General features: G+C 44.7%; 2 protein-coding genes across 10 annotated transcripts in view; both read left to right on the forward strand.

The window, feature by feature from the left end:
* EFHD1 (EF-hand domain family member D1) overlaps positions 1–4,034 on the forward strand; it is a 44,518-nt gene extending 40,484 nt beyond the window's left edge. The window contains exon 4 of the mRNA XM_070368486.1: positions 2,762–4,034. Within this exon, the coding sequence (XP_070224587.1) occupies positions 2,762–2,896 (135 nt within the window). The 3' untranslated portion in view covers positions 2,897–4,034. The remainder of the gene's footprint in view (positions 1–2,761) is intronic.
* A 14,021-nt stretch (positions 4,035–18,055) lies between these two features.
* GIGYF2 (GRB10 interacting GYF protein 2) overlaps positions 18,056–22,275 on the forward strand; it is a 127,491-nt gene continuing 123,271 nt past the window's right edge. For 7 of the 9 annotated variants that reach the window (XM_070368487.1, XM_070368490.1, XM_070368492.1 and 4 more), the window contains exons 1-2: positions 18,056–18,142; positions 21,338–21,407. The gene's annotated coding sequence lies outside the window, so the exon portion shown is untranslated. The other 2 variants (XM_070368489.1, XM_070368488.1) reach the window with 2 other exon arrangements.

Consider the following 22,275-nt stretch of genomic DNA (forward strand, 5'->3'; position numbering starts at 1 on the left):
GGATATTATAATTTTTCATTGAAATATGAGACTCAGCATTGGGCTACCATAGATGTGGTTTTCCCCGGTGGCACAGCAGTAAAGAATCTGCCTGCCAATGAAGGAGATGCGGATTCGATCCCTGGGTCGGGAAGATCCCCTGGAGAAAGAAATGGCAACTCACTCCAGTATTCTTGCCTGGGAAATTCTATGGATAGAAGAGCCTGGTGGGGCAACAGTCCATGGGGTTGCAAAGAATTGGACATGACTTAGCAACTAAACAACCACAGCCAGGGATGTAATGAAATGAAAATCAGAATGGACTAAATAAAAAGCATTGTAGGGAATGGTAAATCTTAGCTGCAACACTGCAGAGAAGTGAATGAGTGGACCAGGGGATAGACTGATGAGACAACGAGACAAGGAAGCTAGTGACAGAGAAATCAAGGAGATGATGCCCATAGGTAGAGATAATGAGAGATGATGGTACATCAATTCAAAACCATTGGAAGCTCCATAAAGAAACTCAGATACAGAAAACAGATTTGGTAACCAGAGGGGAAGGAAGTTGGGGGACAGATGGGAAAAATGGATGGAGAGAGTCAACTACGGGGTGATGGATGGTACTGAGACGCATGGTGGTGATCACTTTGTAGGGTATTCAGATGTGGAACTGTAATGCTGTGTACCTGAAACTTATAAAAGGCTATATCATATTCATTCTCTAAAGCCATTATGAATCTGATTATAAAATCAGATGAAAATAACACCAAACAATTTATATATCCATCTAATAAGTATCGCTGTAAGAATCCTAAAACATTAAGAAATGGAATACAATTAAAATATTTGAAATTTATGTTAAGATGGCAGGGATAATTTTTTAAATATATTCATATCATAGGTAGGTTAAATTAGAAAAAGGTGACCATTGCAAGTAGATGTCTCAAAGACATTTGGTGAAGTTTAATACACATTCATAATCACACATTTGAAAATAAGAAAATATGCTTCTTTGACCTAAGAAAAAATTTACTTTCTTTATAAATATTAAGGCATTCTGTAAGGCAGTGATATCAACTAATGTAGCACAGGCGCAGGAGTAAACAAGCCAGTTAGTGGGATGGGGCAGAAAATAATAAAAGCAGGTCTCCTTCATGTGGGAACTGAGTATATGGAAAAGATAATTTTCAAATCAGCGGGGAAATAATGGACTCTTCAGTAACAGGTGTGGAGACAATTGGCTATCCACTTAGGAAAATGAAGTAAAGCCCTCCATTAGGCTCCCTCACTAAAATAAATTGCAGGGGACTTAAAGAACCAAGTGGGAAAATGAAAACATAAAAGTATGAGAAGAAATTACAGGAAAATGGGTTTAGAACCTGGGTGGAATAGAAGAACTTCTTAAACGTGATATGGAATACAAACTTGGAATGGAAATAAGTGAACTTTTTGATGACATCAGAATTTTAATGTTTATATGACCCAAGATACTTTGAAGTAAAAAGACAAAAGACTGGAGGAAATTAACTGAAAAATATATACCTAAATTATGTAAAGAATTGCAAATTAAAGGAAAAATAAACACTAGCTGAATAGAAAAATGGGCAAAGAATATAAATGGATAATTTATCAAGGAAAGAAAGTGAAGTCACTCAGTCGTGTCTGAATCTTTGTGACCCCATGGACTATAGCCCACGAGGCTCCTCCATCCATGGAATTTTCCAGGCAAGAGTACTGGAGTGGGTTGCCATTTTCTTCTCCAGTTTATCGAAGAAGAAATAAAAGAAGGTGCCAATTTTTCTTCCACATCAGATTGGCAAACAGGAAAAAGGTTAATGATAAGTGTTGGTAAGGTTATGGGGAAATGAGCCTTGCATTTCATGATGGTGGGGTGAAAATTGGAGCAGCTCTTTGGAGGGCGATCTAGCAGTTTTTATTAAAAATAGTGTACACCTAAAGATGGGGTTTCCCTGGTGGCTCAGGGGTAAAGAATCTGCCTGCCAATGCAGGAGATAGGTGTTTGATCCCTGGGTCAGGAAGATCCCCTGGAGAAGGAAATGGCAACCCATTCCAGTGTTCTTGGCTGGAAATCCCATGGACAAAGGAGCCTGGTGGGCTACAGTCCATGGAGTTACAAAGAGTCGGACACAACTTAGTGACCAAACGACACCTAGAAATATCCCTTTGCCGCAGGCAGATTGATGCAGTCCCAGTCAAAATGCCCACAGGGAGCTCATTTTGTTCTTGACTTCCCCTAGAACTAAAGAATGTCATTGTGAAATTAAAGGTGTAAAGTAAGTAGAAGAGGGCACGGATGTGAACAGTATCCTGGGCTTCCTTGGTAGGCCAGTGGCGAACACTCCATGCTCCCAATGCAGGGGGCCCAGGTTTGAACCCAGGTCAGGGAACTAGATCCCACATGCTGCAGCTAAAGACCCAGTACAGCCAAATAAATAAATATATTAAAAAAAAAAGTATCCTGAAAAAGAAGCTAAAAAAAAAAAGAAAAAGAAGCTCAGGTGGAATAGGCAACCCCAGCAGATTGGAAGGAGCATCTGTAACACAGAAGCAAGTAAAATGATGATATCCTCGCTGTTAGAAAGCAAACATGGGAAGACCAAGGGCAGGGAGCACTGGATCAGGGGTCCTGCCTCCAGCGGGGCTGGGGTCCCAGGCCCTGTGGCTGGAGAACACCGAGTTCTGTTTGGTGGGCTGCTCCCTCTCCAGGCGTCTCTTTCGTCTCTCACTCTGTTGACCCGCCCTGACTGTTTCTTTACAGGTCCAAGCCTTGTCCTGTGCCAGTAAGTTTGAAGCGGAGCTAAAAGCAGAGCAAGATGAGCGGAAGCGGGAGGAAGAGAAGAGGAAGGTCCGCCAAGCAGCCTTCCGGGAACTCAAGGCCGCTTTCAGTGCTTAGTGGGGCTGACCCTGACCTCTGACCACAGCTGTGCCTCACAGATGCTCCGGGGAGAGCTGGCCAGACACCCTCACCCCTGCTGACCCTTTGCCCCAGCCAACCTCCACACGCACCACAGTGCACACCCCTTGGCCTCGTGTGGTGGCAGGGGCAGCTTTCAGCCCCATTTGGGAACCCCTCCCAGAAGGTCCCGCTGCCCGCCTCAGGTCTCTCTCCTGCACCCTTCTCTGTAGCCAGAACGTGCCTCTACTTGGCAGCCTATGCCTGTTCCTGTCTCTTTTCCCCTCCACATCAGAGAGTGGTCTGCTGTGTTAATTCGTGCAGATTCTTCTTTCCTTGGTGGTCCTCAGAGGAGAGAGTCGCGGGAGGCCAGTGATGTTAACAACATCCAATTCCTTGGGCCATCCTTTTCTGTGTCTCTCCTCTCTTTCTCATCCAGCTTCCTTGTTCTCGTTCTTCGCCTGATCCTGCCAGATGCTCCTGCATCTTCTGTCCTTTGGTGATGGTGAGGTTTAAGACAGGCCAGGCTGGACCACAGTCTGGTCCCTCTCCAACAGCGGGCCACAGCATGCTGCTGAGGTGACAGAAAAGAATGAAGAGATGGGAGATTCTGGTCTTCCCCATCACCTTTCTCTTATCCTTAGCATTTCCACTTAGGCCCCTCCCTTTTCCTTCCCCTTTGCACTTCTCAGCCTTTTCCCCCTTCTCCTAAATACTGTGCTGCTTAACCGTAAGAATGAGAGAATGATTATAAATAATTTTAATGAATAGAACAATTCTTATTAACTCTGACTCGATGCAAATTATATTACAGTAGACCCTTGCCATCACCGACTAACAAATCCAGAGTCTTTCAGAATCTGAAAAGCTATGACCATTTTCACCATCTAGCCAGTTTCCAACATCTGCTCTAAGGTGTTCAAAGTGAAGCTGTTCTTCAGCACAAATTTGTACATGTTATGAGTTCTTGGGATTGCTCCCAGATATCAGGGGTTTGTTGTACATGATAAAATAATTTCTAACGTCATATTTATTTCTTCCCTTTTTTAACTGCTGTCTTTACAATGAATAAAACATCTGCATTTTTACCTTACAGCTATTCTTTTTAAATAAATGGTGCAAGTGGGCTTAGCCGTCACATCAGCGTGCTTCTTGTCTTCTTTGAATTGGAGGAGAGAGGAGGATGTTTTCTGTGCGGGCCGCTTCCAGCCCAGGCTCCTGTTTGACACTGAGTCCCTGAAGTAGAGTTACAAGTGGTCCCTGTGGGACTTTGCTGGTGGTTCAGAAGGAAAGAATCCTCCTGCCAAATGCAGGAGACATGGGTTCGATCCCTGATCCAGGAGGGAGCTAAGCTCCCTGGAGCATCTAAGCTCCTGCGCCACAACTACCGAGCGTATGCTTAGAGCCCAGGAGCCACAGCCCGAGAGTCTGTGCTCTGCAACAAGAGAAGCCACTGCAGCGAGAATCCCACGCACCCCAGCTAGAGAGGAGCTCCCCGCTCACTGCCACGAGAGAAAAGCCTGTGCGGCAATGAAGACCCAGCACAACCAAAAATAAATAAATTTAAAATCAATAAAGAAATTTTTTTTTTTTTTTTAAGTGAAGATTGGAAGTTTGGTTTTCCCTCCAGGGCATTCTGAGTAGGAAGGTTGTCTGTCCACTGCGCTTCCCTTTCCTATCATGAGGATTCTTTAAGCTGCAGATGAAATCTGTAGCTTAATTTCTCTTGCTTCCTAGACCTCCTGAAACTCTGATGAGGGCCAGTGACCCCTTGATCCCATGTATAATTCCACGGTATATAGTAGACCTAAATATGGTAAGGACCCCTGGCCTAAAAGAACACCCTTGGCTCCCCAGGGAGGACAATTTCTGTTTCTACACAAATCCAAGACCTACAATTCTATGCCATCATTTTTCCATGGAAGGTCACCCCACCACCTCCCTGCTGGAAGAAGTGGACATGGAAAAGGAAATGGAGAAAAAGGAATGGAAAGACTCTTGCCATATAATCCAGAAATCATGCTTCTTGGTATTTATCCAAATGAGCTAAGATCTTTTTGTCCACACAAAAAGCTGCACATGAATGTTTATAGCAGCTTTATTCATAGTTCAAAACTTAGAAGCAACCAAAGTGTTCTTCAGCAGGTGAATCATTAAACTGTGGTTGATCCATACAATGGGGTATTAATTCAGTGGTGAAAAATATTATTCAGTGTTAAAAAGAAATGAGTTACCAAATCACAAAATGACATGGAGGAAACTTAAGTGCATATAGCTGAGTAAAGGAAGCCAATATGGAAAGGTTACATTGTGTATGGTTCCAGTTATGTGAAATTCTAGAAAAGGCAAACTTAGGAAGACAGTGAAAAGATTAGGGTTATCAGGGTTGGGGCGGGCAAGGAGGGATGAATAGGGGATTTTTAGAGCAGTGAAACTTACTCTGCATGTTGCTATTGTCATAGTTGCTAAATCATGTCCTACTCTTTTGCAACCCCATGAATTGTAGATGGCCAGGCTCCTCTGTCCATGGGATTTTTCAGGAAAGAATGCTGGTGCTGTGCTGTGTGCTTAGTCGCTCGGTCGTGTCCGACTCTTTGTGATCCCATGGACTGCAGCCCGCCAGGCTTCTCTGTCCATGGGGATTCTCCAGGCAAGAATGCTGGAGTGGGTTGCTATTTTCTTCTCCAGGGAACCTTCATGACCCAGGGGTTGAACCTGTGTCTCTTGCTTTGGCAGGCGGGTTCTTTACTACTGAACCACCAGGAAAGCCCACATGATGCCACAGTGGTCATTATACATTTGTCAAAACCCATGTAGAATATACAACAAAGAGTGGGACCTAACGTTATGGTGGACTTTATTTAATAATAGTGTGTTGACAGGAGCCCATCAGTTGTAACAAATGTAGCACACTAACGCAAGATGTTAGTAACAGGCAGAAACGGAGTGGGAAGGAAAAGAGGGATATGTGAAACTCAACTTTCTGCCAATGTTTTCTGTAAACCTAAAACTGCTCCAAAAAATAAAGTCCACTAATAAAGCGAAGGCAAAAGAAGGAAGGAAGGAATGGAGGTAACAGTGTAAATACTTCAAACGCCCTTTTCCTTCCGTGGACCTCTAGGCCCATGTGAGAGCTAAGGCCTCTTGTTTGCAAATGATAGAAAAATGAAACACAAAAGGACTTATGAGGGAAACAAGGACGACCGTTGGGTTATGGGACTACAAAGACCAGGGACAGGGCTTCTCTGCCCCCTCTTGGTCATAAAGTCCTGTAAACAGTGTTCCCTTCATGCCTGCTGTCCACAGCTCCCCTCCTCAGCAACACGGTCATGGCCTTCACTGATTCATTCCTGGGAGTCAACTGTGGCCTCATAACTGGTTTCCCTGTCGTCATTTTGCCCTGAGTTAGAATCATCTTTCTAAACTGTAAAGTGTTTCTAGGCATCTTTCCTTCAGTTTTTGGCTCCCCGCCTTCAGGATCTGGCCCCTACTCACCCGTCTCGTCTCATATCTTGCCCCTCCTCCCCTCCAAATGGCACTCTCCTGGAACGTGCAAGACCTAGTGATTCCTGGGAAGGGCCACTCATCCAGACCTTTTCAGTTCCCTCTGCCTGGTGCACCCTCCCTTCCCCAGCGAGTTCTCCCTGTCACTCAGCTCAGAGATGATCCTCAAGAAGCGTTTTGATGCTTCCAGGTACCCGGTCTCAAGAGTTCCTATTTCACCCTAAGTTTTTCTCCACTGTAATCCTTATAACATCGTGCAGTTTTCTTTTCTTCACTTCTCTTCCTCCTTGTTTTAAAGATTAATTTTTTTTTTTTTTGGAGTATTGTTGCTTTACAATGTTGCTAGTTTCTACTGGACAGCAAAGTGCATCAGCTACACCTGTAGGTATAACCCCTCTTTTTTTGGTTTCCTTCCATTTAGGTGACCACAGAGCACTGAGTAGAGCTCCCTGAGCAATACAGCAGGTTCTTGTTAATCTATCTATTTTATATGTAGTTTCAGTAGTGTATCTATGTCAATCCCAATCTCCCAGTCATCTCCTAACCTCCCAGTTCATCCCATCCCTCTCCTCCTTCCTCCTTCTTTGGACTTTTTGAACGCTTTGGACTTTTGAACTCTTTGGACTATGAACTCTCTGAAGGGCAGAAACTCTGCCTTACCCTTTGTTGCAAGCCTAACAGGTCGCTTGGCTTGTGAGAGCGTGTCCCCCCCACCCCGCCCACCCCCCACAGGCACGTTTGTTTCACAAGGAAGTACCAGGTTCTTTGGAGCAGACAGATGGACAAGAGAGGGCCACTACCACTGACTCAGGGACCTTCTGGATGCCTGACATGGGAGCCTGGCCTGAGGGAACAGCTCTGAAAGTCAGGACAGCAGAGACTGTGCAGACATCTGTCTCACTGGAAGGTGACAAGTCTACTCCCCAAGGTTCTCCTTTGAGCCGTAGGGAACACCAGCAAACAAGTCAGCTCTGCCTCTACCCTGGAGACTGTGTGATGTAATAAGAGCTGCAATCAGATACTAATTAGGCTGGTACTGTATCCTCGCTGAGTCTCTGTTTCCTCATCTGTAAAATGGGAATGGTGGTTGTCTACCTGGAAGATTCTATGTCTGGCATTTACTTAGTGCTCAGGACATATGGGTCCCGCTCCAGCTTCTAGCTTCCCCTGCTACAATTCTGTCTCCTCTTGAGCTCTGGGTCTTTAAGGTCACGTGCAGGAGATTCCAGGTTAGTTTGTATGTGCTCAGAAACTTAGTTGTATCTGACTCTTTGCAACCCCATGGACTGTAGCCCACCAGGCTCCTCTGTCCGCGGGATTTTTCAGGCAAGAATCCTGGAGGAAGATGCCATCTCCTCCTCCAGGGGATCTTCCCAATCCAGGATCGAATCCATATCCCTTATGTCTCCTGCCTGGAAGTGCTCAGTCCTGGCTGTTGCCTTGGCCCCAAGCAGTTACCCACTTACCCAGCTTCTCTATTTTCTGAAGTTCCCTTTCCCAAACAGCCTGGGGAGATTTCTGCCTATCTGCCTGCTCCGCTGCCACACCCCTGCAGCTGACACTTGCTGAGCCCTCCTGGCCGGATCGTGTGACTTGACAAGTGTGGCCTTGTCCCTGCTCAGATTTCTCCTTTCTGGCCCTGCTTGTACACCAGGCCAGATTCTGGCCACATCCCTGCCCACTAGCCTAACTGGTAGGGTGGCCGTAGGGGACCAAACGTATAATTCCGCCCACTTAGGAAGGCACTGGGGAGGGGACATTATCTAGGATCTCTGCTCCTTTCCTCTCCTTTCCAAAACCAATCACTTTCGGCACTCTGCTACATGGTACTGGTGGGTGTACACATTGCTGCGGTCTTTTTGAAGGGCAATCTGATAGACTGCTAAAATTTAGAATTGAGAGGACTGCCATGGTGGTCCAATGGCTGACTCCACACTTCCATGGCAGGGGGCCTGGGTTCGATCCCTAGTCAGGGAACTAGATCCCACATGCTACAACTAAAGAACTGATGCTGCAGCTAAGATTTGATGCAGTCAAGTAAATTAATTAATTGAGTTGTATCTGTGTCGGTCATTAATTTCTGCTTTAACAAATCACCTATAACTTAGTGGCTGAAATCAATAATTAACATTTATTATGCTACACCCTTTCTGAGGGTCAGGAATTCAGAAGTGGTTTAGCTGGTTTATAGCTCAGGGTCTCTTATAAACAGTCAAAATGTCACTTGAGGCTGCAGCCATCTGAAGGCTTGACTGGGGCTGGAAGACCCATCCCTAAAGTGACTCACTCATGTGATTCACAGGTTGGTGCTGGCTGTTGGCCACAGGCCTGTTTTCTTGGCAAGTGGACTTCTCCGCTGGACGGTCAGAGTGTCCTCACAGCATGGCAGTTGGTCTCTCTCAAAGCAAGTGATACTAGAGGTGTAAGCCACCCACAATGTCTTTTAAGACCTCACTTTGGAAATCACACTCTGTCGTTCCCACAATATCCTACTGGTTACACAGTCCAGCTCAATTGGAAGGAAACACTGGGAGCCATCGTGAAGGCTTACTGCTACAGAATCAGTCTGGATTCTTAATTGCAAGCAACAGAATCTAAGCAGACTGATTTAAGCAGAAGGAGAATTTCCTGAAAAGACTTTGAGAGGCTCACAGAATCACTAGCCGGTTTGGGGGATTAGGCTTAGGAAATAGGCAGGAAGCCAGGTGTCTGGGGACCACAGCCAGAAGAGCTCCATGGAGACAAGGCAGGCCTGGTGCCACTGCCCTGGGTGATAAGATCTTCGGGATGCCCGGCTTCTGCAGGTGCTTAGTCCAGATTCAGAGTCTAAAGGGGAACCCACGTGTTGGGGGTGGGAAGGGTTAGTATCTGGACCACCTGTCTTCTGTAAGGGGAGGTCTCCCACCAAGATTCTTATTTTCCCCAAACATGGAAAAGTATTTCAGATGCAGAACAGTTGTGAATGAAAGGCATGTGTCTGCTGCAGAGATTGTTGTTGTTCAGTCACTCAGTCATGTCTGACTGTTTGTGACCCCACAGACTGTGGCACGCCAGGCCTCCCTGTCCTTCATCATCTCCCGGAGCTTGCTCAAACTCATGTCCATCGAGTCAGTGATGCCATACAACCATCTCATCCACTGTCAGCCCCTTCTCCTCCTGCCCTCAATCTTTACCAGCATCAGGGTCTCTTCTAATGAATCGGCTCTTCACATCATGTGGCTCAACTATTGAAACTTCAGCTTCAGCATCAGTCCTTCTAGTGAATATTCAGGATTGGTTTCCCTTAGGATTGATTGACTGGTTTGATCTGCTTGCAGTCCAAGGGACTCTCAAGAGTCTTCTCCAACACCACTGTTGAAAAGCATGAATTCTTTGGCGCTCAGCCTTCTTGATGGTCCAACCCTCACATATGTACATGACTACTGGAAAAACCATAGCTTTGACTAGACACACCTTTGTCAGCAAAGTAATGTCTGCTTCTTAATATGCTGTCCAGGTTGGTCATAGCTTTTCTTCCAAGGAGCAAGCGTCTTTTAATTTCATGGCTACAGTCACCATCTGCAGTGATTTTGGAGCCCAAGAAAATAAAGTCTGTTGCTGTTTCCACTGTTTCCCCATCTATTTGCCATGAAGTGATGGGACCAGATGCCATGATCTTCATTTTTTGAATGCTGAGTTTTAAGCCAGCTTTTTCACTCTCCTCTTTCATCTTAATCAAGAGGCTCTTTAGTTTCTTTTCACTTTCTTCCATAAGGGTGGTGTCATCTGCATATCTGAGGTTATTGATATCTCTCCCGGCAATCTTAATTCCAGCTTGTGCTTCTTCCAGCCCTGTATTTTGCTGCAGAGACACTCAGGAGCATTGACCCAGGGATTCTACCCCTGGGAGTTTATCCTGTAGGTAAATATAAACATGAATAAGGGTATACTTAAAGGGAAATTTATTATTGCATTATTTGTTATAGCAAATATAATGGAAACAATCAGGGTGTCTATCAGGAGAGGATCAGTTAAGTGTATTCTGATGTGTGCTGTGCTTAGTCGCTCAGTCGTGTCCGCCTCTTTGCAACCCCATGGACTGTAGCCTGCCAGGCTCCTCTGTCCATGGGATTCTCTAGGCAAGGATACTGGAGTGGGGTGCCATGCCCTCCTCCATCCATGTAAATAATCACTGCTAGGCAGACACTGAAAAGAATGTGGAGGACTCCAGGATGTATTCTTGGAGAAAGGCTGGGAGCAGAGCAGTAAACACAGTGCCACTCAGGTGTTCTGTTCTGTTTTACATGAGAGATACAATGCCATGTCTCTGCCCACGTCGGCTAAGCTGCATGAGGTCAGTGCCAAGTAGATTTTAGGCAACTGCTTGTATCCTCAGCTCTCGGTGGTACTGAGAATTAAGAAGTGCATCATGCTTGTTTCCTTACACAACCAGAAAGCCACACAGGAAACTGTCATCAGTGGGTTACTTGAGAGGGGAAAGAACCTAAGGGTCCTGAGTTTCCTAGGGAAAGAACCTAAGTTTGAGAGGGTTTTAAATTTTTTCTGTTATATGTTTTTGAATTCTTAAAAGTATTAAACTGTAAACACATACTGCTTTACTGTTGCAACTGCTAATAACAGTTACTAAAAAAGAAAAGGGACTCTCTGACTGCAAAGAAAGTGAGAAGAGCAGTTGAACATGCATGTGGAAACTCTTTGGGACAGCAAAAATATGAAATCCTCAATATGCAAGACTCAGGAGAAAGCAAATACCATTTTGGGACACATTGTGGGGTGTTTACATGAAAAGATAATGTTTATCATATTCCAAGATCGTTTTTATGATTTAATTTTCTTGGTACATCTGGAGGTTGGAAATTTTAAAAAAAGTTTAAATATGCAAGTACTTTTAGAATAAAAATGTTTTCAAACATAAAAATGGATCTGTTTCCATAGTTATCATCTGAGCAATCTTTCCTTGCTGTTTGCTGTGCTCTCTTCCCGCACTCTCTTCCTCGTGTTTCCTCTTTGCTTTTCAGCTGTGTAAGTTAGGGCGCCAATCTGAGTGGCACTGCCTTCCCCACTAATGCATCCATCCTCCTTTTTTTATCCACTTCCAAATGTCTGCACCCTCCCTTCCTCATCACCGACTCTTTTCTAATCCTCTGTACTCTCTGCTCCACAGACACACCTCCAATCCCCAGTCCCAGATGCCTTGATAATGCTACAGATTTGGCATTGCCAGCCAATCTCTTCCTCCCTCTCTTCTGAGACTGGTTCCTGCTTCTAACCCGGTCCTCCCTGTAACTTCTCTCTGTCTACCAGCTACACTTTTTCTTCCTTAGAGCCTGCCTTTACTCCATGCTTTTCCTCTCTACAGTTGCTGGTTATGGGTAATTCCCCAAGGTTTCACAGATCTCCTCTCCATGGGTGACTCTCAGATTTTTAGTTCTGACTGCCTCTAAATCCCACTCCAGTACTCTTGCTTGGGAAATCCCATGGACAGAGGAGCATGGTGCACTGCAGTCCTTGGGGTCGCTAAGAGTCGGGCATGACTGAGCGACTTCACTTTCACTTTTCACTTTCATGCATTGGAGAAGGAAATGGCAACCCACTCCAGTGTTCTTGCCTGGAGAATCCCAGGGACGGAGGAGCCTGGTGGGCTGCCGTCTGTGGGGTCGCACAGAGTCGGACGCGACTGAAGCGACTTAGCAGCAGCAGCAGCCTCTAAATCTCCTTCATTTCAAACGGTCTCTTTAAAATTTTAGATGATTCCATAATGGCATCCCACTCTGGTATTCTTGCCTGGAGAATCCCATGGACAGAGGAGCCTGGTGGGCCACAGTCCATGGGGTCTCAAAGAGTCGGACACGACTGAGCAACTAACACTGCTTTGCTAGGGCTGCCATAACAAAGTATCACCAATTGGGTGGCTTAGCAGAGATTCATTGTCTCACAGTGCTGGGTGATAGAAATTCAAGATCAAGGTGCTGACTGGTTCTTTCAGAGGGCTGAAGAAGAATGTTTGCTCCATGCCTCTCTCCCAGCCTCTGGTGGTTTGCTGGCAACCGTTGGTGTCTCTTGGGATATAGAAGTATCATTTGATTCTTACCTCATCTTCACGTGGAGTGCTCTGTCTATACATTTCTGTGTACAGATTTCCTCTTTTTAGCTTATTTTCTTTGTTATTAACTTATTTGGCTGCATGGGGTCTTGTTAGATCACATGATATCTTTGTTGGGCTTCTCTCTAGCTGTAGAACTCGGACTCCAGACTCCGTGGGCTCAGTAGCTGCATCTCTCCAGCTTAGTTGCCTAATGGCACGTGATTGAACCCGCATCTCCTGCACTGGAAGGTGGATTCTTAACCACCGGACCAGCAGGGATATGCCCAGATTTCTTCTTTTAAAACAAACAAACCAACCTAAGGTTACTGATTTATTTATTTTTGGTTGTGCTGGGTTTCCGTTGCTGCGTGGGTGTTTCTCCAGTTGCAGTGAGCGGGGACTTCTCTACTTGTGGCGGGTGGGCTTCTCGTGGCAGTGGCTTCTCTTGTTGCGGGAACACAGGCTCGAGGCACAAGGGCTCCAGTAGCTGCAGCACATGGGTTCGGTAGTTCCGGCACGAGGGCTTAGCTGCTCCGGGGCATGTGGGATCTTCCTGGACCAGGATTCAAACCTGCGTCTCCTGCATTGGCAGGTGGACTCTTTACCACTGAGCTACCAGGGAAGTCCCCAAATTTCCTCTTTTTATAGGGACACTTGTCATACTGAATTTTGGTCCACCCTAATGATTTCATCTTAGCTTGATTACCTCAAAGACCCTATCTCCAAATAAAGTCACTTTCTGGGGTACATTCTGAGGTTTGGAGGCCAACATATCTTTTGTGGGGGGGACACAACTCAATCCATAAGGATATGCTCCAGTCACTATTGGTATGTAACAAATTATTCCAAAATTTAGTGGCTTCAAACAACCATTTTATTATGTTCATGGATCTGGTGGAGCCGGAATTTAGACAAGGCACAGTGAGGATACCTGTCTGCTTCATGATGTCCTGGGCTTGGATGCCTGGGTATGACTTAGCTGGGGCTGGCATCATTGGTGGCATTTTTCACTCAAATGTCTGGTTGTTGATACTGGGACTTTACCTTCGCTATTGATCTGGGCAGTTACTTGGGTCTCTCCTTATTGGCTGGACTTCCTCCCAAAATGGCAGCCTCAGGACATTTGGACTTACCATTTGTCAGCTCTTTTTTAAAATTATTATTATTATTATTTTACACCAGCTCTTGCCTTAAAGGGGACTGTGAGCAAACAAGCTCCATCACCTTTATGATTTAGTATTGGAAGACGTCTTGTTCCACTTCCACCAGGGTCTACTGGTTATAAGGGATTGAGGAGAATTAAACTCTCATTCCCTGGTGGCTCAGTGATAAAGAATCCGCCTGCAATGTAGGAGACATGGGTTCGATCTCTGTGTTGGGAAGATTCTCTGGAGAAGGAAACAGCAACCCACTCCAGTATTCTTGCTTGGACAATCCATGGACAGAGGAGCCTGGTGGGCTACAATCCATGGGGTCACAAAGAGTCAGACAACAAACAGCAACATCTGGAGAGGGTAGTGGGTAGGTTCTAGAAGAGTATGTTGAACAGATGTATTTTCTTAAGAAAAATATAATCTGTCACAGTTAATCAACCTGTGTTCATTTCAGATTAAATTCATTTTGAGCTAAGCTCCTTACTCCTTCCCCACCAATGATCTATTATTTTCAACTTCTCTGTTTCTATCAATGATATAATAAACCCGAAACTTTGTTATTATACAATGACTAGGGCAGACATAATCATGAATATTCATTGGAAAGACTGATGCTGAAGTGAAGCTCCAATACTTTGGTCACCAGATGTGAAGAGCCGACTCACTGGAAAAGACTCTGATGCTGGGAAAGAGGGAGGGCAAAAGGAGAAGGGGCGGCAGAGGCTGAGATGGTTAGATAGCATCACTGCCTCGATGGACATGAATTTGAGCAGACTCCAGGAGACAGTGAAGGACAGGGAAGATCACATGCTACAGTTCATGTGGTCACAAGGAGTTGGGCACGACTTGGTGACTGAACAACAACAAGGCAGACGTGAGTCGACTGCTGTCATTTTAAAACTACTGTTGGAAGAAACATTGGAGAGACAGAGAGAATGAAAGGAGAAAAGTGCCCTTCCTGAGGAGTAGGTAATCAAGAATTTATTTGATTGATATTGATATTGATATTTTTTGAGTGCTTACTGTGTGCCAGGACAATGCCAGCTGCTGAGGATGCAAAGTTGAACAATACAGTATGTATAATGGTTAAAAGCTGGGGACTTTTGTTAGCTTTCCTCATCATCATTATTGCTGCTGGTGCTGCTAAGTCGCTTCAGTCGTGTCCGATTCTGTGCGACCCCAGAGACGGCAGCCCACCAGGCTTCCCCGTCCCTGGGATTCTCCAGGCAAGAACACTGGAGTGGGTTGTCATTTCCTTCTCCAGTGCATGAAAGTGAAAAGTGAAAGTGAAGTCGCTCAGTCCTGTCCGACTCTAGCGACCCCATGGACTACAGCCCACCAGGCTCCTCGGTCCATGGGATTTTCCAGGCAAAAGTACTGGAGTGGGATGCCATTGCCTTCTCCGATCATCATCATTATCATGTCTTAACTTTGTTTCTTGCTCTCTGAAAGCTTATACTGGGTTACAAATATGTCTAAGGCACTCTGAAAAATGATTTGGCAGTTTCTGATACAGTTAAACAAACATTTGCCATATAACCACCAATTTCATTCCTAGGTATTTACCCAAGTGAAATAAAACCCTTTGTTCACACAAATACCTGCATGTGAATATAGCTACTTTATTCATAACCTCTTCACATGCTGCTGCTGCTAAGTCACTTCAGTCGTGTCCGACTCCTCTGTGCGACCCCATAGACGGCAGCCCACCAGGCTCCCCTGTTCCTGGGATTCTCCAGGCAAGAACACTGGAGTGGGTTGCCATTTCCTTCTCCAATGCATGAAAGAGAAAACAACCCAAATATCCAACTGAGGAATGGATGGACAAATATAGTGCATACATACAATGAGATACTACTCAGCAATGAAACAGAAGAAAGTACTGAAGCTTGCAGTAGTGTGACTGAATTTCAGGCTCTTCCGTCCATGAAATTTTCCAGGCAAGAATACTGGAGTGAGAGGGTTGCTACTTCCTGATCCATAGTTCCAGTGTTTTCTGCATTGGCAGGCAGGTCTTTACCAGTGAACCTCCTGGGAAGCCCTAAGTGAAAGCAGCCAGTCTCAAAAGGCTATATGCTCTATGGCTTTATTCATATGACACCATAAGGCAAAATTATAAGGACAGAAAACAGAATAATGCTTTTAGGGGCTGAGAGTGGATGTTAGGGCTGACTACAAAGGGTCATTTGGGGAAATTTTGTGGGAGATAGGAATATTATGTACCTTGATTTTAGTAGTAATTGTACACACCTATATAAATTTTCAAAAGTTGCAAAACTGTATACTAAAAATGTTAAATTTTACTGCATGTAAATTATACCTTAAATATATATGTAAAACTGCATACTTAAAATGCTAAATTTTACTGTATATAAATTATACCTTAAATATATATAAAATTTTGTGTATATATATTTTATACATATATAAAATTACACGCATAGATGGCATAGCCTCAGAGATGTGGCATGACAAGCCACATCAGTAACACATGATTTTGGCTTTCAAAGACGAGCAGGAGTTTTGCCTGTTGGCGAAAAGTGGAGTAAGTATTGGGAATGGCATCATAGCAAGAGGGAACAAACATGTGCAAAGGCTAAAACAGACTGGCATATTTGAGGACTTTCATACATAGTCATATCTGGAGCATTAAACTCAGGAGATAGAGGAAAGAAAGGGGGACAATGTGGATGATAGAGATTCTAGAGTTCAGCAGATTGGAACTGTGAAGAACCTGTTTAAGATTCTGTGTTTCAACAAGTTTCCAAGCGATTCTGATACTGCTGGTCCATTGATCATATTTTGAGCAGTAAGAGCATAAAGGTGAACGGATAAAGTATTTGAGGAGGTAGGGAGTGGTCAATGACATGGAAAATGGGGAAGAACCAAGTCAAGTCGTGTGTGTGCGCGTGTGTGTTGCTTAGTCATTTATGACCCTGCGTTCCTTTGGACTGTGGCCTGCCAGGCTCCTCTGTCCATGGGATTTATCAGGCAAGAATACTGGAGTGCATTGCCATTTTCTGCTCTGGGGTCTTCCTGACCCAGGGATTGAACCCCCAACTCCTGTGTCTGCTGCATTGCAGGCAGATTCTTTACCCGCTGAGCCATTGAGGAAGCCCTTGAGTTAACATGAGGACTGAAAAAAAAAAAAAAAAAAAATGATAAGGACTTAAAAACTCCAGTTATCAACTTGTAGGCTGAGCAAGCAATGGGTGAACAGTCAGGATTGAAGCCACATTAGAATGGCTGATAACTGCTTGCTAGGCACAGAAATCAGGGAAGTACTTAAAAACACCTCTTCTGTGCTTTTTTTTTTGACTTTTAAAAAAATTAAAGTATTTATTTAGCTGTACTGGGTCTCAGTTGAGTCACGTGAGGTCTTCAGTTGCAACATGAAAATTCTTAGTTGCAGCATGCAGGATCTAGTTCCCTGACTAGAGATTGAACCTTGGCCCCCTACACTGGGAGTGTGGAGTTTTAGCCACTGGACCACCAGGAAAAGTCCCATGTGCTGTTTGGCTTTGAAAGGGAACAAAGAGGTGGGGAGGTTGTTGTAGGGGGAATTGGAGGTTTTAACATTCAATTGTAAGATGAAAGATACTTGAGTATTTTAAAAGGTAAAAGGAAGGATCCTGTAAATAAGGGAGAGGATGAAAGCACAAGGAAATAATGGGATGACCTGAGAAGGGTAGAGTTGCCTTATGTACCAAATAAAAATACAGGGTACCCAGTTTAACGTGAATTTCAGAAAAAGCAGTGAATAATTCTTTAGTGTATGTCCGTGATGCTGCTGGGTGGCTTGTATTTTACCTGGCAATCCGCAAATAAAGAGATATCTAGGCGGAAGAGTTATAGCCCGAGACACACTAGGAGGGACTGGACCTCTAAAGTCCTCCCCAGCTGTCAGATTCCAAGACTCTAGAATGAATTCCCAGTTCTACCAGAACCGTTAACAAGCAGACAAACTGCTTTGAATTTCAGCGTATTACGTCCCCGTTTTTCTCTAGGATGGCTAATGAGCAGGGAAAACGCGGAACGAAAACCTGTGGAAAAGTTGTGCTGTGGAAAATCAGCTCCTAAACGATGCAGAGCTTTCTGAACTGCTAATGGGCTCTGGACTGGGCACACACGACGGTGAGTCACATGGCGACTGGCCCACATCCAACTATGGACACCAACTCCACTCAACTCAAGGGCAAGCAGGGAGAGCTCTGGCCCAGGGACTCGCAGGCGCCTGCGCCCTACCGCGGCCCCGCCCTCCCCCCGCCTGACATCCGGGGCTCGGGTAGGGGTGTGTCCGAAGAAGACAGGAGGGTGGCGGCGGAAAGGAAGGACGTCGTGGGAGGCTGGAAGAGCTGGGAGGGGGGCGGGGCGGGGCGGAGCGGGGGGCGTGGCGCAGCCAGCGCGCTGTCACGTGACGTGCGTGGCGACGTGTCGGCCATCTTGTGTTGTTGAGGCTGAGGACTGACGGGTTCCGAGAGTCTCCCCTGTCCCGGACCGCAGGTAACCAGCGACTCGGTCTCACTCCCTTTGCCCGGCTCCGTTCCGCGGCCTGGGCTCCGCCAGCCTGCCTGGCTCTCCTGGGCCTGCCGCCCGCTCTGGTGTCCCCGCCGCTCCAGCCCGACCCGGGCCAGCCGCATGGACACCCCCAGGCCGCCCGGCAGCCGCCTCGGCCGGCTGGGGCGTCAAGCGAGCGGACAGGTCAGGTGCGGGGCCTGAGGGAGCCGCCTCCACGGCTGGGGGCACGCCGGGCCCTAGCGCGTCTCTGCCTTCGAGCTGGGGAGTCCCCTCCTCCCGGGCCCGTTGGCATCGCAGGGGGAGCCGAGGAAGGGAGGAGGGTGATGGGTGGACAGTGTCAGGCCGGCTCGCTCAGGGCCAGAGGGCTCGCCTTTCCGCTACCTGCTCCTCCGGGCCAGCCGCCCGCCCAGCCTCGGGGTGCCCGGGGTAACAGCTGCTGCGGCCAGACAGCTGCTCCTGCTCGCGCTCCTCCCCACACCTGGCCTCGGGGAGATGCGCCCCTGCCCGCCTCACCGAGCATCTGCACTGGGGAGACTCCTTCCGCGGCGAGAGGACTGGGTCTGGACCAGGCCCGAAGCCAAGGTGGAGCCATGATCGGAACCTGGGACGGAGGTCGGGAAGAGTAGAACCCATGGCAGCTTTGGGACCCGAGCCTTCACATCAGGTTGAAATGGGCATTAGCCTTGAGTGACAGCAGTTCCCCACGAAAACACTCAGAATTATTTCAGTTTTCTGCTGAAACATAAACCAAGCGACCAGGGAAGAGGGTATAGAGAAGCGGGTTGTCTGACCGTGTTCGGGAAGCAGTAACGTTGCTTTGCATTTATCTAGCACTGTGGGTTTTTGTTTTTTTAAAAATTATTTTTTTCCCTGAAAGAACACCTAAGCACATCTATTTTCTCTGTAAGTAAGCACATCTATTTTCTGTGTAAGAAAGGTAAGTATTTCAGTTTAACTTAGGAGAGATTGAGGAAGGCCGGGAACCAGTGACCAGCTTCTTATCCAGTATTGTGTACCTTGGATTATACTTACTCGGTGTTTTATACCTTGGATTACAGGCAGTTTTGGTTCCCCGTGTGTATGCATGGAAGATATTTTTCCCTTATATAGTATTTCCTTTTTAGAATCTAATGGTTTTCTAGATTAAAAAAAAATTGTCACCGTTTTTGAACACTAACTTTTATCCTAGTGTTTGCAGCTCTGGCCTGTCAGAGTTTGTTGATTTCGAACACAAATATGTTGCCTCATTCCTTGATGTTTTTATGCGTTTAGCTAGTTAGTGTAGTGCTCAAAGTGGAACATGTACATTTCTGTCCCAACAAATGTTGACTTCAGTAGAAGACACTAGAAAAAAGTTTAAAAAGTGGAATGTATCTGGAAAAATGTCACACAGTCCTTAATGTCACACAGACATTTAACAATGGGAAATACACAGGTAATGGTCGTGATTCACTAGCGAAGAAAAAGCTTTGAACCTTTTCCGTACTTGGCCTTTTATGTACATTTTAGGATTTTGAAACTGAGGAAGGAGAAGGTACTATGTGCTTCCATTCATTTTTTCTGTCATTTGTGCATTAATTTATTTGAAAAATATTGAGATCGTACAACACTATTAGGTGCTGGGAGCAAAACAGACCAAAAATTCCTGTTTCTGTGGACCTCATTCCTAGACAGGTAAATACATACTTTTAGGTAAGATATACTGTAGTGATAAGTAATGTGGGAAAAAATCAGACAGGGTAATGGATAATAGGGAGTTGGGGGAGGGGTTCATTTTAGGTGGAGTGCCCAGGGAAAGCCTTGGTGGGTAAAAACCAATATTTGAGGAAAGACTTAACACAGGTAATGGAGCTAATCTCTATCTCTGTGGAGGAGGAATGCCCCAGGCTAGGAATCAGGGCAAAGACCCTGTGGTAGAAACTGAAGTGAGCTGGTCAGGTGTGGCTGGGAAGGTCCCGAGGTAGTCTAGCCAGAGAGGCACAATCACAAGGAACCTAGTAGAAGAAGTGTGCCAGCTCATCGGTCCTGATGAGTAGAGTTGTTCAGTTGTCCTGGAGTCTTTTTCCACACCTCTGTGACTCTTGGAAGTCAGAATCTGGAAATTTGGGCCAGTGTGCCCACCCCTTTCCCCCCAGCAGGACATCCTTCCCTGCCCCAACTTGGAAAAATTGAGGGGGCTCATATATTTCAGGAAATTGTCATGAAATAGCTTTCTCAAAAGTTTTAAAATGAGATTGATGATGACCTGCCTAAAAGGATTTTTCAAAAGAAATTGCTTTCTAAAAAGAGGGTCTTTGAAATATTTCAGACTATTTGAAAATGTAGAGAAATGAATTTCCTTTGAAATTTAGACACAGATCATTAAGAAATATATCCTGGAAGAAGTGCTTTAATTCACGTTTTTAATGGTAAAGAATTCCTCTTCTGTGTTGTCCAGCCTGGTTTTAAATTCCTCAGGGACTGGTCCACTAATTTGTTTGTGTATCTTTTATAGCATCTTACATGTGTAAAACTTTTTGTGCTGAGTTATTTGTTCATCAACTTTGATCTTTCAGACTAGTTCTTCAGTAATTTTATGCTAGTAGACTTTTTTTTTGGAAATTTTTTTTTTCCTGATTTTCTTTCAATTTATCTCCATATTCTTACTACTGAGCTCTCACAAATGTCTTCTTTCATTTTAATTCACTTGAGGAATTTAATATTTTGATTTTGAAATGCTTTTGTTGGTGAGTTGCATATATGTAAAATAATTTGTCTTGGCTTGCATGAAAATCAAGAGTCGTTAGGAATTACAGCTTCAGGGATAGTGATGCTCAGGAGGAGGTAGTGTTTTTACAAATTGCCTCTCTCTCTTTTGTTCCTTTGGTGAGTTTTTGAAATGACAGTTCCAGATTATGTCTTTGATGTCATATGGGTTCATTTGCTCTCATGACTCTGCATTTTAATATTCCACATGTCTTTTTTTTTTGACCTTCACATTGGAAGATGACACTATTGGTAGTGATTGCTATCTGGGGGAACCATTTTGGATGCTGAGATTATTACTGTCTTATTTATCTTTGCTCTTCTGAAGGATCTTTGATTTGTGCCATTTTTGAAGACTGACTTCATTTGTAGTTCTTCGTTAGCCTCTAATGACTAAATTTTTGGTACTTTTCTGTTTTATCCTATCTCTTATAGATTATAGTGGGACCAGTCTCATTAGGTTGAATCTCCAGCCTATGTTGGTGTTAATCCTGGTATATTAGAGGCAAGTTCAATGTCTGTTTTTCTTCAGCAGTTTGAATTGCCTTATTACTTGACCATTGTTGTTACAACTCTGAACCCAAGTGTGTTTTTTTTTTTCCTCCCCTTAACCCCCACTAGATTTTATGGTGATCAGGTCTTAGGATTTCCATTCACTTTTAATGCCCTGAAGAATTGCATGTCTTTAAAAATATAAGTAGACATACAACACATACAAGTTAGTTAGACTCCTATTATTTCTTGACCAAGATTGCATTTTTTCCATTTGTTTATGCTCTCACATGACTGAGAAATATACTAGATTAATTACACAGGAATACAAAAATGTTACCTTTCTTGAATTGCCCATAATTTTATTTGAGGTTGAGAGAGAAGAGGGGAGATTTGAAAAACAAAAGAATATTATCCTGTAGCCAAAATTAATTTTATAAAAAGACTTTCAAAGTATGATATGCTTCCTCACCTCAAGCAATTAAGTAAGGAACACAATTTTATATTTTCTGGTTAACTACAGAGTTTCCTTGAAGTTGAACTTTGTTTATACTTATACTAAAATAGGAGATACACTAGAGCTTGTTCTCTTGAGTTAGGCCCAGAGAAGGGTTTGTTACCTAGTTCTCCCCTCTTTTGCTTCTGCTTGCTCTTATAAAATGTAGAGTGCAGTAGACAAAGTTAAATGACCTTTTGGACATTGTAACATGGCTGCCTTTTTCCAGAATTAAAGATGAAAATGGCTTTCTCAAGTTGCTTTCTTGCTTGACAGTAAAATTGTCAACTTTAATTTTTAATTATTATTTTTTGACTCTTCAGTAGCAGCCTTCAAATCATCATTTGAATTTAGCTAAGAAATCTCTTGAAGCTATTGTTTCAGT

Source organism: Bos mutus, chromosome 3 (assembly GCF_027580195.1).
Source record: "Bos mutus isolate GX-2022 chromosome 3, NWIPB_WYAK_1.1, whole genome shotgun sequence".
NCBI classification, from domain to species: Eukaryota; Metazoa; Chordata; class Mammalia; order Artiodactyla; family Bovidae; genus Bos; species Bos mutus.